This window comes from Hemitrygon akajei, chromosome 12 (genome assembly GCF_048418815.1).
Source record: "Hemitrygon akajei chromosome 12, sHemAka1.3, whole genome shotgun sequence".
NCBI lineage: Eukaryota > Metazoa > Chordata > Chondrichthyes > Myliobatiformes > Dasyatidae > Hemitrygon > Hemitrygon akajei.
The window spans coordinates 55,247,253-55,263,856 of record NC_133135.1 but is presented as its reverse complement, the minus strand read 5'-3'; the positions used below and the strand labels follow the sequence as shown (position 1 = coordinate 55,263,856).

Here is a 16,604-nt window from a genome sequence, read left to right as displayed (position 1 = left end):
CACCTCATCATTTCCCATATTTGTGCCTTCACACCTGCCCACTCATTATCCCACTTGCTACTGTAAGAAGAGTTCCCCTGGTGCTTGCCTTCCACTCACTGATTTCCACATTTGGTGAATCATTTTCTGAGAGCTCCCACAAGAATCTAGCACCAGACATACATTTCCCCATCTTTTCCTCTCAGCATGTCATCGGGATCACTTCCTTTGTGACTCCCTGGTCCACTCGTTCATACTTTTGGCTCTTTCAAAGTTCAAAATAAATTAATTATCGAAGTTACCATATACTACCCTGAGATTCATTTTCTCGTAGGCATTTACCAAAACAATTTACAATAGAATTTTATGAAAAACTATATTTAAAAACTCACAAGCTGCCAATGAGCAAATGAAGACAAACTGTAAATAAAAAAAATAATACTGAGAAATGAGTCCTTGAAAGTGAGTCTGCGGTTCTAGAATCAGATCAGAGTTGTGGTGACTGAAGTTATCCATGTCGCTTCAGCAACCTGATTGTTGTAAGGTAACCGTACTCCTGAACTTACGAGTTCTGTGTCTCCTCCCCAAAAATAATAGCAAGAAGAGGACATGGCCTGGATAGTGGGAGGTCTGTGGTCATAAATGCTGCTTTCTTATGGCAGTGCCTCATGTAAGTGTACTCAGTGGTGGGGAGAACTTTGTCTGTGATGGACTGGGCTGTATTCACTTCATTTTGTACCCTTTTCTATTTCTGGGCATCAGTGTTTCCATACCTGGCTGTGATGCAGCCCATCAGGATACTCTGCACTGTGCATCTGTAGAAGTTTGTCAAAGTTTTCAGTGACATGCAGAATCTTCAGAGGAAGTAGAGGTGCGAACATGCCTTCTTCGTGATGACACTCACCTACTGGTCCAGGACAGATCCTCTGATATGTTGAGAGCAAGGAATTTAAAGCTACTGATCCTCTGCATCTCCGTTCCCCTAATGAGGACTGGCTCATGGACTTCCAACTTCTTTTTCCTGTAGTCGATAATCAGCCCTTTGATGTTGCTGATGTTGAGTGAGAGTTTGTTGTTGTGGCACCACTCAGCCAGAGTTTCAATCTCCACCCCAGATGCTGACTCACCATCGCCTTTGATTTGGCCAACAGCAGTGGTTCTCATTCACTACTACCCATCTTGACCTCCAGTTGTCAAAAACCTTCTCAGGTGATTGCAGGAGAGAGAGAGCCTAGATGTTATGCAATGGCATTTTGTATCACTAGATCAACAAATCTTGGTGGTGGCTCTTTGGCTTCATCCACACTAGACCAGATAAATCCGTAACCGAAGCTTTTTCTCTATATTTTGACCCTCCGTCCACACTGAAACGGCATTTTCCCCCCCTGAAAATTGAGCTTTTCTAAAATGCCCTCCAGAGTGTGTAAATTTGAAAATGCCAGATTGGGCAGAGTAATGTGGACGGGGTAAGTGGATATTTTTAAAAACGCTGTCATGATGTGTCGGAACAGATGGTGGCATTTCATTGTATTCTTGAACGCAACCCCCCACACAACCTAACAATTTCAGAACAGACAGCAACGAGAATGAAGCCAGAAGAGTTAGAAATGTACTCACCAAATACTTTGACCCATAACTTACTGAATAAATAAGTATCAAACACGAGGAAATCTGCAGATGCTGGAAATTCAAACAACACACACAAAATGCTGGTGGAACACAGCAGGCCAGGCAGCATCTATATGGGACCGACGAAACGTCAACAGTGCTTCTCCTTATAGATGCTGCTCGGCCTGCTGTGTTCCACCAGCATTTTGAATAAATAAGTATGCTCACTTTGCCTTGTTTTCTGTCCTTGCTTATATGAAGGTGGTTTACCTATTTATGCAAGTACTTCTCTGACAATAGATGTGTAACAGCCTAATGTAATATTGTATGGAAATACAAGATAACACTGATGCAGACATGATTTATACATTTAACAAGGTGCTTTATTAATGCAACAGAGTTAGTCAGTTTTTCAATGTTCGTCGTCAGCTGGGTCATACTGTCCATGAACTCCCTGTCGGTTGCCTCCATACACTCCAGTATTTGTTCTTTTTTAGTTTTAAGTCCTCCTGCATGAGAGCCAACAGCAGTCCATCGTTTGTCAATTTCTTTTTAAGTTTTTCTAGTCTGTAACTGGACAAACGTGCACTTTTACACAAAACCAGCGTTTTCAAAATTATCCAGTCTGGTGTAGCCTTTGTCTATTAGTTGATGGAGCAATGTGGAACAGATAAATGAGCTTGATATTTAATATGAGGTCATCGCAGATGGTAGGATTGCCAGCTGAGGGGTTGTCTTAGCCATTGGGTGGTTAAGATGGTAGGTTTGGTAGTTGGGACAAGGGTAGGCTAGATAATCAGGGGGTGCCCCCTGTTTTCATGGAAGATAATTAAAGGGGGTAGGACTGGTAGTGGATGGGACTGGGAGGGTGATTTGTATTAATGGTAGTTTAGGGAACTCAATAGTCATGGTGTAATCTGTGTTTAAGGGTCTGGCGGTTAGCATGAAATCTCTAGTTAAGGTTTGTAGTTCATTGTCGGGATGCTTGTAGATTGGGTTTAGTGATTAGTAGATCGATGGGAGTTGAGTTTGGGCTAATGAGTTGGGTTTGGTGGGGATCATAATGGAGAGGCTAGTAGGAACACTTTCCCATGATAGCCCTATATCTGGTGAAGCCCTGAATATCCATGGGCACTGAGAAAACCATATTCTGCACAACAGGTCTGCAGATGATGCAGGCTACATTCGTGCATTTGAAAATTATCTTTGTACCCAAAAATACAGTCATCATTTTGCATATTCCAAACCTCAGACAACAGCCATCTGAGTGGTAGCAATCAAGCAGCCACTGATGCCATCACCATGGTGAGCACCACTGCTGTACTTATAAGACCATAAGACATAGGAGCACAATTAGGCCATTCAGCCCATCGAGTCTGCTCCACCATTCCATCATGGCTGATCCCGGATCCCACTCAACCCCATATAACCTTGATCTGTGCAAAGCACTGGCATGACGAAATCACAGCCTACATGGAGGCTGCAGGCATCCACAACCCTCTCAGTAAGATTTACATTACCACGAAGAGACTGCCGTATTTCCCAGTGGTGAATTTACTGTTTCTAATTTCTCAGTTACCAAAGGTGCAGTACGTTAACAGCCAAGGAAATCCACAGATCGGATAGACTGGCCGCCGCTGGTCGTTGGACTTGTCACCCGTCTGAAGCAGTTCCACTCGTGATAAACTGAGCATTTTCTAGCCCTGACAGGCCAGTTTGTTCAATCTGTAGTGGAGCAGTGTACCAGCAGTCGGAAAATTTCCGAGATGCCGGCTGATGCCACCCTGATGTTCTTGGAGAATTATGTTTATTATACTAAACTACCCAGAAGGGTTGTGGAAGCACTTATCCCTAGTTTCATCTTTGATGAGTTCAGGACAATTCTATAACGCTGCTTGGAAAGAAGATACAACTCTGCAAGGAAGTGAATACTAACATCTGAAATGCTGGAATCTTTCTGTTGATAATCCTGTCTTGGTCAGTACTGAAGTACTATAAGAGTGAAGTTCCTCTCGTAAAGAATTTTAATTAAAAAGTCTGAATATAAAATTAATTTTTGTATTGTCTAGGTAATATTATCTGCTGAACCCTCCAAATACAAAGGTACAGCTATAGAGCCTTTATAACCCAAGTTTTGTTTCTAATAACATGTATAAAAAAGGTTTTTTGAAGTATTAGCAAAAATTTAATACTGTTAATGTATTGCATTCCAGTGAATTGTACATTATCAAAATTGGTTTGAAATCTATTTTTATTAAAAACTGGAAGCATAAATTGGAAACAGATGTTCTCAGGGAAACATATGGAAAAAATGTGGCAAATGTTCAGGGGATATTTGTGTGGGGTTCTGAGTAGGTACGTTCCAACGAGACATGGGAAGGATGATAGGGTACAAGATCCATGGTGTACAAAGGCTGTTGTAAATCTAGTCAAGAAGAAAAAAAGAGCTTACGAAAGGTTCAAAAAACTAGGTAATGATAGAGATCTAGAAGATTATAAGGATATTATGGAAAAAGATTAAGAAAGAAATTAGGAGAGCCAGAAGGGGCCATGAGAAGGCATTGGCAGGCAGATTTAAGGAAAACCCCAAGGCATTCTACAAGTATGTGAAGAGCAAGAGGATAAGATGAGAAAGAATAGGACCAATCAAGTGTGACAGTGGAAAGGTGTGTATGGAACCGGAGTAAATAGCAGAGTTACTTAATGAATACTTTGCTTCAGTATTCACTATGGAAAAGGATCTTGGTGATTATAGGGATGACTTACAGTGGGCTGATAAGCTTGAGCATGTATGTAATAAGGAAGGGATGTGCTGGACCTTCTGGAAAGCATCAAGCTGGATAAGTCACCGGGACCAGACGGGGTGTACCCCAGGCTACTGTGGGAAGCGAGGGAGTAGATTGCTGAGCCTCTGGCAATGATCTTTGCATCATCAATTAGGACGGGAGAGGTTCCAGAGGATTGGAGGGTTGCAGATGTTGTTCCCTTATTCAAGAAAGGGAGTAGGGATAGCCAAGGAAATTATTGGCCAGTGAGTCTTACTTCAGTGGTTGGTAAGTTTCTGGAGAAGATCCTGAGAGCCAGGATTTATGAACATTTGGAGAGGCATAATATGATTAGGAATAGTCAGCATGGCTTTGTCAAAGGCAGGTCATGCCTTAAGAGCCTGATTGAATTTTTTGAGGATGTGACTAAACACATTGATGAAGGTAGAGCAATAGATGTAGTGTATATGGATTTTAGAAAGGCATTTGATAAGGTACCCCATGCAAGGCTTATTGAGAAAGTAAAGAGGCATGGGATCCAAGGGAACATTGCTTTGTGGATCCAGAACTGGCTTGCCCACTGAAGTCAAAGAGTGGTTTAGACGGGTCATATTCTGCATGGAGGTCAGTGACCAGTGGTGTGCCTCAGGGATCTGTTCTGGGACCCCTACTCTTTGTGATTTTTATAAATGACCTGGATGAGGAAGTGGAGGAATGGGTTAGTAAATTTGCTAATGAAACAAAAGTTGGGGATGTTGTGGATAGTGTGGAGGGCTGTCAGAGGTTACAATGGGACATTGATAGGATGCAAAACTGGGCTGAGAAGTGGCAGATGGAGTTCAACCCAGATAAGTGTGAAGTAGTTCAGTTTGGTAGGTCAAATATGATGGCAGAATATAGTATTGATGCTAGGACTCTTGGCAATGTGAAGGATCAGAAGGATCTTGGGGTCTGAGTCCATAGGACACTCATAGCTGCTACGCAGCTTGACTCTGTGGTTAAGAAGGCATTCGGTGCATTGGCCTTCATCAATCGTGGGATTGAGTTTAAGAGCCAAGTGGTAATGTTGCAGCTATATAGGACCCTGCTGAGACCCCACTTGGAGATCTGTGCTCAATTCTGGTCATCTCACTACAGGAAGGATGTGGAAGCCATAGAATGGGTGCAGAGAAGATTTACAAGGATGTTGCCTGGATTGGGGAGCATGCCTTATGAGAATGTTTTGAGTAAACTCGGCCTTTTCTCCTTGGAGCGACTGAGGATGAGAGGTGATCTGATAGAGGTGTACAAGATATTGAGAGGCACTAATCATTTGGATTATCAGAAGCTTTTCCCCAGGGCTGAATTGGCTAGCACGAGAGGGCGTAGTTTTAAGATGCTTGGAAGTAGGTACAGAGGTCAGGGGTAGGTTTTTTACTCAGAGAGTAGTGAGTGCATGGAATGGACTGCCGACAGCGGTGGTGAAGGCAGGTACGATAGGGTCTTTTAAGAGACTCCTGGATGGCTACATGGAGCTTAGAAAAATAGAGAGCTATGGGTAAAGCCTAGGTAGTTCTAAGGTAGGGATATGTTCAGCACAGCTTTGTGGGCCAAAAGGCCTTATTGTGCTGTAGGTTTTCTATGTTTCTATGAGATTTAAGCTGGACTACTTTGTACTGCAAGCAAGCTGAGCATATGATGTTCCAGTTATGCCGATGGGTGTGTGGACGTAGTCATTTCAGCTAAGGTTCAATTGGAGAGCAATGATGGCTTTTCCACTAGGCCAATTCTGCTCGGTGCTACATTTCAAAGGTTTAAAAGTTAAAAGGTTGAATTTAATGTCAGAAAAATGTATACATCCTGAAATGCTTTTCATTTACAAGCATCCATGAAAGCAGAGAAGTGCCCTAAAGAATGAACGACAGTTAAACGTTGAGAACCCCAAAGACCCCCCCAATTCCCCACTCCCTCGCGAATGTGGCAGCAAGCAACGAACCCCCTCGCCCCACCAGCAAAAAAAAAGGTGCATCGGTGCCATCACTGAGCCCAAGCGTGAGCTAAGCAATAGCAAAGACACAAACCAAAGTTAACCCAAAGGCTTTGCATTTCATCTGACATTTGACAAACACCAGGTTCTCTCTCTCCCTGGCTAGGGAGAGGGAGGTGCCCCCATTTTCACAGCGAGTGGGAGACATATGAACAACTCGCTGGTTTACGATACTGAAGGTCCGTTTCATCGCTTTTTTCGAGCTCTGTGTCTGCAGACTGCAAAGACCTCGGGTCTTTAGGCCCACCGTGAATGATTTTCCGGCCTCCCGGACAACACACGAGTTTCCTGCTGTGACACCGACCCTTGATCCGCCCGTCTCCAGAGCCCCGAGGTGTTAGGTTTCCAAACATGAATGAGATTCTCAGGCCGAATCCTTGGCATGTCAAATAACGGCCAGTCGTGGAACCCCGAGAACGGGTCCCATTCCCACAAAGAACCAAAGCCCACATCTTCAAAAGAACCCTGAAAGGGAAAAATAAAGATATTAAAGGTGGAAGTAGAGCAGTTTCTGAAGATGCAAGCAAAGGAGTCACCATTAGGTGCCATTATCCCTCCTAAACTCTGCATAATCCTGCATAAATTTTAGCAGTAAGGTGAGATTTTTAAAAAGACATTATTTAAAGACCCTTGTTTACTGCAGTTACCAGCATTTCACCTCTATTGCAGGATTAGGGTATTTGTGATTTATTTTATTGAGATACAGCATGGACTAGGCCGTTTGAGCTGTGCTGACACAAAGGTTGGAGCTGTTGTGGATAGTGTGGAGGGCTATCAGAGGATACAGCGGGACATTGATAGGATGCAAAACTGGGCTAAGAAGTGGCAGATGGTGTTCAACCCAGATATGTGTGAAGTGGTTCATTTTGCTAGGTCAAATATGATGGCAGAATATAGTATTAATGGTAAGACTCTTGGCAGTGTGGAGGATCAGAGGGATCTTGGGGTCCGAGTCCATAGGACGCTCAAAGCAGCTGCGCAGGTTGACTCTGTGGTTAAGAAGGCATACGGTGTATTGGCCTTCATCAATCGTGGGATTGAATTTAAGAGCCAAGAGGTAATGTTGCAGCTGTATAGGACCCTGGTCAGACCCCACTTGGAGTACTGTGCTCAGTTCTAGTCGCTTCACTACAGGAAGGATGTGGAAACTATAGAAAGGGTGCAGAGGAGATTTACAAGGATGTTGCCTGGATTGGGGAGCATGCCTTATGAGAATAGGTTGAGTGAACTTGGCCTTGGAGTGATGGAGGATGAGAGGTTCCTGATAGAGGTGTATAAGATAATGAGAGGCATTGATCATGTGGATAGTCAGAGGCTTTTTCCCAGGGCTGAGATGGTTGCCATGAGTGGTCACAGGTTTAAGGTGCTGGGGAGTAGGTACAGAGGAGATTTCAGGGGTAAGTTTTTTACTCAGAGAGTGGTGAGTGTGTGGAATGGGCTGCTGGCAACGATGGTGGAGACGGATATGATAGGGTCTTTTAAGAGATTTTTGGATAGGTACATGGAGCTTAGTAAAATAGAGGGTTATAGGTAAGCCTAGTAATTTCTAAGGTTGGGACATGTTTGGCACAACTTTATGGGCCGAAGGGCCTGTATTGTGCTGTAGGTTTTCTATGTTTCTAATCCCCCGATTTAATCCTAGCCTAATCACAGGACAATTTACAATGACCAGTTAACCTAACAACCAGCATGTCTTTGGACTGTGGGAGGAAACGGGAGCACCCAGAAGAAGCCCACATGGTCATGGAGAGAACGTACCAACTCCTCACAGACAGCCATGGGAATTGAACTCAGGTTTCCTGTGTTGTAAAGCGTTGTGCTAACCACTATGCTACCGTGCTGCCCCATGTTTGATGTCTCCACAGTTGACCAGCTTATTGTAACTTCACACCTGGGTTCATAAAGAGATAATTTACAAGCAATTTGCCCTGATGACAAAGCTCTGGGCGGTGTTCCTCCAGTCCTCAGAAGCATATCTTGGACATCTCCTATGCTCATAATTGGACCCATTCCTTCAAATAAAGGGGTAAATGGCAGTTTGAAACTCCTGGGAGTGCTCATCACACACGTCCCTTCATGGTCCCAGAACACATTCTACACAATCAGGAAAGCTCGTCAATGCCTTTACTTTCTGAGGAGGACGAAGAGAGCTGGACTCTGCACGTCTACAGTATACTCACGTCATTCTACTGATATGCAGCGGAGAGCATCCTAACATGCTGCATCACTGCTTGGTACGGGAGCTGCTCTGCAGCGGACAGGAAAGCTCTATAGCAGGTAGATAAAGCTGCCTCACTCATCACCGGCACCAGTGTACCTGCATCAAGGACGTATATACAGAAAGGTGGAAGCGAAGGGCTTGCAACACCATGAAGGATCCCACCCACCCTGCTCATGGACTGTTTTCCCACACCCACCAGGAAGGAAGCCACGTAGCATCTACGCCGGGACCACCAGATTCAAAAACAGTTACTTTCCCCGAGCAGTAAGGCTGATCAGCACCTCCACCCACTGACACGCCACGACTTTGTCTTTGTCATTTCCTGTCAGTCACCTTGTGTACAAACACGCCTGTGCCTAGCATCACTTTATGAACATGCGATCTCTCTATGTACATGAACTATCGTATGCATTTGCTGTATATTTGTTGTGTTTTTACATGTTTCTTTATCTTTTTGTGTCTTTATGCTGCATCAGATCCAGAGTAATGCTTTTGTTCTCCTTACACTTAATGACATTAAACAATCTTGACTTGATTCACGTGACTTGCCACCTCTGTGGTAAGAATACAGTTGAAGAATAATTTACCACATATAATTTTATCTGAACAAAAACAAGAATTTTAGTACAAATAGTATGCCAGCCTTGATGAAGGGTTTTGACTGTTTATTATTTTCTACAGACGCTGCCTGATTTTGTGTGTGTTGCTCTGGATTTCCAGCATCTGCAGAACCTCTTGTCTTTACAATATGTATGTTCTTTCCTTTTCTTGCTAGCATTAAATTGGTGTAATTGAAAGTTCAGCATGTAAGCAGAGTGGGCACATGTAGAAATGAAAAAAGAGTGCATGCTGAGCCTTACCCATCTCACAGCATTTACTGTCACTATTTCAATCACTGCTTTAAAATGCAACTGCAGCTTGTTAATTTATAGAAGCTCAGTTATAGTTTATTAAACTTCCTGCTTTAACACCCTAGTAAGCTAGTACATAGATACCATTAGTCAACTTTTGAATGCCTGCGCATGAACAACTTAACACTTAAAATTCTTAAGGCCTCAGTAGTCCCAGTTCCCGACCTGTCACAGTTATATATATTGCAACACACACAAAGTGCTGGAGGAACTCAGTAGGCCGGGCAGCATCTATGAAAAAAAGTACAGTCGATGGGTTGGGCCGAAATCCTTCGGCAGGACTGGAGAAGAAAAGCTGGGGTAGATTTAAAAGGTTGGGGGGCAAGGGAGAGAGAATCACCAGGTGATAGGTGAAGGTTGGAGGGGGAGGGATGAAGCAAACAGCTGGGAAGTTGATTGGTGAAGGAGACAGAAGGCCATGAAAGAAAGAAAAAATGGGGAGGAGCACCAGAGGGAGATGATGGGTGGCAAGGAGATAACACGGGAGAGGGACAAGGGGATGGGAAATGGTGAGGGGGGGTGGTGGAGGCATTACTAGAAGTTTGAGAACATCGATGTTTATTACAATGTTCTAATTTTTACCATACTCGGTCCATGTGTAAGCCTGAATGATAAATGTCAACCAGTTTTAAAAGAGGATCCAGTGCTTTCACGGTGTATGTGACAAATAAACCATTCTTGGGCTTCCAGCTGGGTAGAGATATCAATTATAATTGACATTTCAATGACAGACTCCGCCTTCTTCATCAGGGATGATGCCTGGGCATGTCTAGTCCGGTGGTATTTATACCCCCTAAGTCTGTCCCTCCTGATTGGCTAGTCCTTATCCAATCAGGGTTCCACTCTCCCACCTTGTTTACAATTGAATTCCAGTTCTTAATTTAAGTGAAACCTTTGTCTTTGTTAGAATTCTTTTCCACCAGTTGTATTTCAATGGTTTCCTTCACTTGGTGATCCCAAGACAATGGTGCAGCACAGTAGTTTTGTGCCGTCAAAGTCAATCCTATGGCCATTATGAATGCTATGTCTGCAACCGCCAATTTCTCCAGGTAACCAAAACAGATACACCTCCTGTGCTTCCACCGTGTGTCCCTTCTGGCCGATATCCAAACAAAGAACAGCCATCCCACCACTGAAGCCTGAAAGGATTGTCATTGATCAAACTGGGCAATCCATCGACAAGGTCCTCGCCAAGGGGCTAAACTTCGCTCCAATCCCCAGAGCTATACCTTATTGGGACTACATTGGCATGGTAGAGCAATCAATCCGAAAGCTTCCACGGAATACCGCAGAGGAGGTAGGGATAGAGGTCTGCATAGCCCTCAAAAGAGCCGTTCTGCCAAAACCGAACATTACAAAAGGAGAGCAGCTGGCCCTCCAGGCACTACAGCGAAACCCGACCATCGTGATTTTACCAGTAGACAAAGGAAATGCAACATTCCTGCTGTCCTCTGAGGAATACCACAGGGAAGTCCAACAGGCTTTGGACGATACTGCCTACAGAGTTCTACAGCGGGATCCCACGGATTCAATTGTGAGGATGACCTCCACTTTCCTGAAAAATTCCAGACTGCCAGCAGATATATGCAAGACATTTCAGCCTCAGGGGCCCTGAGATATAAAAGGAGGGTTCCCCCGCGGCCTATCGTCAGTGGGATAGATTCACCAACTTACCTCCTCACTAAGCATTTAATGACGGTGCTGCCCCCTTTTGTTGGGGGCTGTGAGCACAACATCAAAAATTCTACTGACCTCATTAACACAAATCCAACATCCAGCTGAACACCGAGGACATAATTTTTTAGTTTCGATGTGGTGGCCCTGTTCGCAAGAGTTCCCATTGAGAGCAGCTTGGTCCTCCTGTGGTCAGGGTTTGCTAAGGATACCACTGACCTTTTTGAACCCACCCTTACATCGATGTACATCCTCTACAAGGGGAACTACGATGAACAAATGGACAGAGTGGCCATGGGATTGCCCTTGTTGTCGGTTATTGCTAATTTCTCCATGGAGGACTTTGAGATGAGGGCTCCGAGTTCATCACCTTACACCCCAAATGCTTCTTCAGATATATCAATGACACCATCATAGTGTTGCCTCATGGACTCCAGGTACTCCAACAGTTCCACCTCCATCTGAACAGCATACATCCAAACATTCAATTTACAATAGAGATGGAGAAGAATGATTATCATTTTCAATCTCTCACTGCTATGGGTGAAGTTCCTATTTGCTTCAAAAAGGCAACAATTGTGCCAGTGCCTAAGAAGAATAATGTGAGCTGCCTTAATGACTATTGCCCAGTAGCACTCAGATCTACAGTGATGAAATGCTTTGGGAGGTTGGACATGACTGGACTGAACTCCTGCCTCAGCAAGGACCTGGACCCATTGCAGTTTTCCTATCGCCACAACAGGTCAATGGTAGATGCAATCCCAATGGCTCTTCACATGCCCTTAGACCACCTGGACAACACAAACACCTATGTCAGGATGCATTTAACACCATCATTTCAACAATCCAGACTGAGAAGTTACAGAACCTGGGCCTCTGTACCTCCCTCTGTAATTGGATCCTCAATTTCCTATCCGGAAGACCACAATCACGGTGGTCAATGGGTGACAATATCTACTCCTCTCTGACAATCAACAGTGGTGCACCTCATGGATGTGTGCTTAGCCCACTGCTCTTCTCTCTCTATACCCATGACTGTGTGGCTAGGCATAGCTCAAATGCCATCTATAAATTTGCTGATGTTACAATCATTGTTGGTAGAAGCTCAGATGGAGACAAGAGGGTGTACAGGAGTGAGATATGCCAATTAGTGGAGTGGTGTTGGAGCAACTACCTTGCACTCAGCGTCAGTAAGATAAAAAAGCTGATTGTGGACTTCAGGAAGGGTAAGACGAAGGAACACATACCAATCCTCATAGAGGGATCAGAATTGTAGAGAGTGAGCAGTTTCAAGTTCCTGGGTGTCAAGATCTCTGAGGACCTAACCTGGTCCCAGCATATCGATGCAGCTATAAATAAGGCAAGACAGCGACAATACTTCATTAGAAGAGATTTGGTATGTCAACAAAAACACTCAAAAACCTCCATATATGTATTGTGGAGAGCATTCTGACAGACTGCATCACTGTCTGGTACAGGGGTGGGGGGAGTGGTCTTCTGCACAGGACCGAAAGAGGCTGCAGAGGGTTGTAAATTTAGTCAGTTCCAACTTGGGTACTAGTCTACAAAGTACCCAGGACACCTTCAAGGAGCGGTGTCTCAGAAAGGCAGTGTCCATTATTAAGGACCTCCAGCACCCAGGGCATGCCCTTTTCTCACAGTTACCATTAGGTAGGAGGTACAGAAGCCTGAAGCGATTCAGGAACAACTTCTTCCCCTCTGCCATCCAATTCCTAAATGGACATTGAACCCATGCACACTACCTCACTTTTTAAATATATATTATTTCTGTTTTTGCACAATTTTTCAATATATGTATTCAATATAAATATACTGCAATTAGTTTATTTATTTATTTATACATTTTCTTCTAGATTATGTATTGCATTGAACTGCTGCTGCTAAGTTAACAAATTTCACGTCACATGCCGGTGATAATAAACCTGATCCTGATGCTGATTCTCCCGTTCCTGGACATTATGATATAATGGAAACTGGACAATTGCCTCAGACAGATCGTCTATTGGAAACCCACTCACACGGACTTACACCTCAACAATAACTGCCACTATCGTGTGTCCCAACATAGAGCCGTTCTTTCTACTTTGATTAATCGTGCAGAAACAGAGAGTCTGCCCAAAGTAATAAGATGATTATGCTTGATGTTCGTACAGAATGGTTACAAGGTGAAAGAAATCAATCGGGACCTTTAGAGGGCAGATGGAAAAACCAGGAAACCTAACAGCGAGGAGGAGCCCTGTCTTTCCTATATTTCCATGGTTTAGAGATACAGACATAGAAAACCTACAGCACAGTACAGGCCCTTCAGCCCACAAAGCTGCGCTGAACATGTCCTTACCTTAGAAATTACCTCAGGTTACCTATAACCCTCTATTTTCCTAAGCTCCATGTACCTATCCAAAAGTCTCTTTAAAGACCCTATCATATCCACCTCCACCACCATCGCCAGTAGCCCATTACACGCACTCACCACTCTCTGCGTAAAAGACTTACCCCTGACATCTCCTCTGTATCTGCTTCCAAGCACCTTAAAACTATGCCCCCTCATGTTAGACATTTCAACCCTGGGAAAAAGCTTCTGACTATCCACATGATCAATGCCTCTCATTATCTTGTACACCTCTATCAGGTCACCTCTCATCCTCCGTCGCTCCATGAAGAAAAGGCAGAGTTCACTCGTTATTCTCAAAAGGCATGCTTCCCAATCCAGGCAACATCCTTGTGAGTCTAGGATCCTGTAGAAATACCAGATTAATACCATCCACATACCTGTAAGGAATCTTATGCCGGTTAAGAATGACCTAGGACTCAGGACAACAGGATTCCCTGTGAATGCAGAGCAGTGTATACTGGCCAGGTCGTCCCACGTTGGAAACCCGCATCAAGGAATACAGGAGATGCATCCGTTTGGGTTACCCAGAGAAATCAGTGGTAGCAGAACAGTGCATCCATAATTGACTTCAATGGCACAAAACAACTCTGCCATGCTAGTGGTTTTTGGGACCACCTGATGAAGGAAGCCATTGAAATAGACTAGAGGGAAAGAATTTTAACAAAGACCAAGGTCTTGCTCTAAGTAAGAACTGGAATTTGATTGTAAACAAGGTGGGAGAGCGAAACCTGATTGGATGAGGGCTAACCAGTCAGGAGGGATGGACTATGAGATTAGAAAACCACCAGACTGGACATGCCCAGGCATCATCCCTGATGAAGATGGCAGAGTTTGTCATCGAAGCATCAGTTATAATTGATATTTGTGCCTAGCTAGAAGCCTAAGAGTTTATTCATCAACCAGTTATTATTTAAACTTGGAAAATTACTATACAGTGGATTCTCATTAACTGGGACACATTGGGACCAATATATTTTGGCCCATTCAAGCAGCTGCCCCACTTAGCCAAAGTTTCATGGAAATAGTTAAAAAATTATATTAAAAAAGGAAGCTATCACTTAACTGAATAACGGATTATGTATTTAAATGAAACATAGAACACATTAGAACACTACCAATACTGCTACAGTACTGTAAGACTGTTCATTAGTTCCTAATAGCTATCAAAAGAGGAATTCGTCCAGTATATGCTACTGCTTTCTTTCAATTGACTGTAAATGAATAAAATGAGCACAGACACCTAGTTTAGATAATATAATGTTATTGATAATTGCATCCACCAAATCTTCATTTTCCTTGTAATATTCAAAATGATCATCAACATGTTCAAATTTTTTATAGCACCTAATTTATTGAAGTAGTGAAATCATTTCAATTTTGCCCCTAGAGCAAAGGGTTTAGATGGGATGGAGTTTGTTAGGTGTGTGCAGGAAGGTTTCATGACGCAATATGTAGATAAGCCTACAACAGGAAAGACTGTACTTGATTTGGTATTGGAAAATGAACTTGATCAGGTGTCAGACCTCTCAGTGGGAGAGCATTTTGGAGATAATGATCATAATTCTGTTTGTATCTTCTTTACAGTAGCATTGGAGAGAGATAGGAACAGACAAGTTAGAAAAGCGTTTGATTGGAGTAAGGGGAATTATGAGGCTATCAGGCAGGAAATTGGAAGCTTAAATTGGAAACAGATGTTCTCAGGGAAAAGTACAGAAGAAATGTGGCAAATGTTTCAGGGGATATTTGTGTGGAGTTCTGCATAGGTACGTTCCATTGAGACAGGGAAGTTATGGTAGGGTACAGGAACTGTGGTGTACAAAAGCTGTAATAAATCTAGTCAAGAAGAAAAGAAAAGCTTATGAAAGGTTCAAAAAAACTAGGTAATGATAGAGATCTGGAAGATTATAAGGCTACTAGGAAGGAGCTTAAGAAGGAAATTAGGAGAGCCAGAAGGGGCCATGAGAAGACCTTGGTGGACAGGATTAAGGAAAACCCCAAGGCATTCTACAAGTATGTGAAGAGCAAGAGGATAAGACATGAAAGAATAGGACCTCTTAAGTGTGACAGTGGGAAAGTGTGGATGGAACCAGAGGAAATAGCGGGGGTTGCAGATGTTGTTCCTTTATTAAAGAAAGGGAGCAGGGATAGCCCAGGAAATTATAGACCAGTGAGTCTTACCTCAGTGGTTGTTAAGTTGATGGAGAAGATCCTGAGAGGCAGGATTTATGAACATTTGGAGAGGTATAATATGATTAGGAATAGTCAGCATGGCTTTGTCAAGGGCAGGTCATGCCTTACGAGCCTGATTGTATTTTTTGAGGATGTGACTAAAGACATTGATGAAGGAAGAGCAGTAGATGTAGTGAATATGAATTTCAGCAAGGCATTTGATAAGGTACCCTATGCAAGGCTTATTGAGAAAGTAAGGAGGCATGGAATCCAAGGGGACATTGCTTTGTGGATCCAGAACTGGCTTGCCAACAGAAGGCAAAGAGTGATTGTAGATGGGTCATATTCTGCATGGAGCCCGGTGACCAGTGGTGTGCCTCAGGGACCTGTTCTGGGACCTTTACTCTTTGTGATAACCAAAGTTATCAATGGTGTTGGTTAAATGTGCGGCAACCAAGCAGCAACCTGTTTAACTTTTTTTTTGTCTTCAGGCACCATCACAACAGGGCAATGTTCATGACAGTGAACTGGAAGATATATCTCCAACTAGTCAGTGGAATTCATATGCATTGGGAAGACGGGATGTGCCACCAGAAAACATGATAAAAAAGGTTAGACCATTCAAAGGTGGATTTGATTTATTGACAGTTTATGTCTTATCTGTTGTGATTTCATTCTTGTCCCTTGAATTTCCTTTGTTTTTCTGACGGTGTATTCAGTTTCATTGTGTCATTATGGTTTAAAATACATGGTGAGTTTAACACACTTGATGTACTTGTTCTGTGTGTTTTTTTTCTGAATATACAGTATGATCTAATTATATCAGCATGCTTTTGAA

At 43.3% G+C, this 16,604-nt stretch overlaps 1 protein-coding gene across 18 annotated transcripts in view; it reads left to right on the top strand.

Moving 5' to 3' along the window:
• Positions 1 to 16,604, top strand: part of lrrc7 (leucine rich repeat containing 7) — a 584,278-nt gene that overhangs the window by 535,778 nt on the left and 31,896 nt on the right. For all 18 annotated transcript variants that reach the window (XM_073063123.1, XM_073063125.1, XM_073063124.1 and 15 more), the window contains one exon: positions 16,258 to 16,377. In XM_073063123.1, coding sequence (XP_072919224.1) covers positions 16,258 to 16,377 — 120 coding nt within the window. The remainder of the gene's footprint in view (positions 1 to 16,257; positions 16,378 to 16,604) is intronic.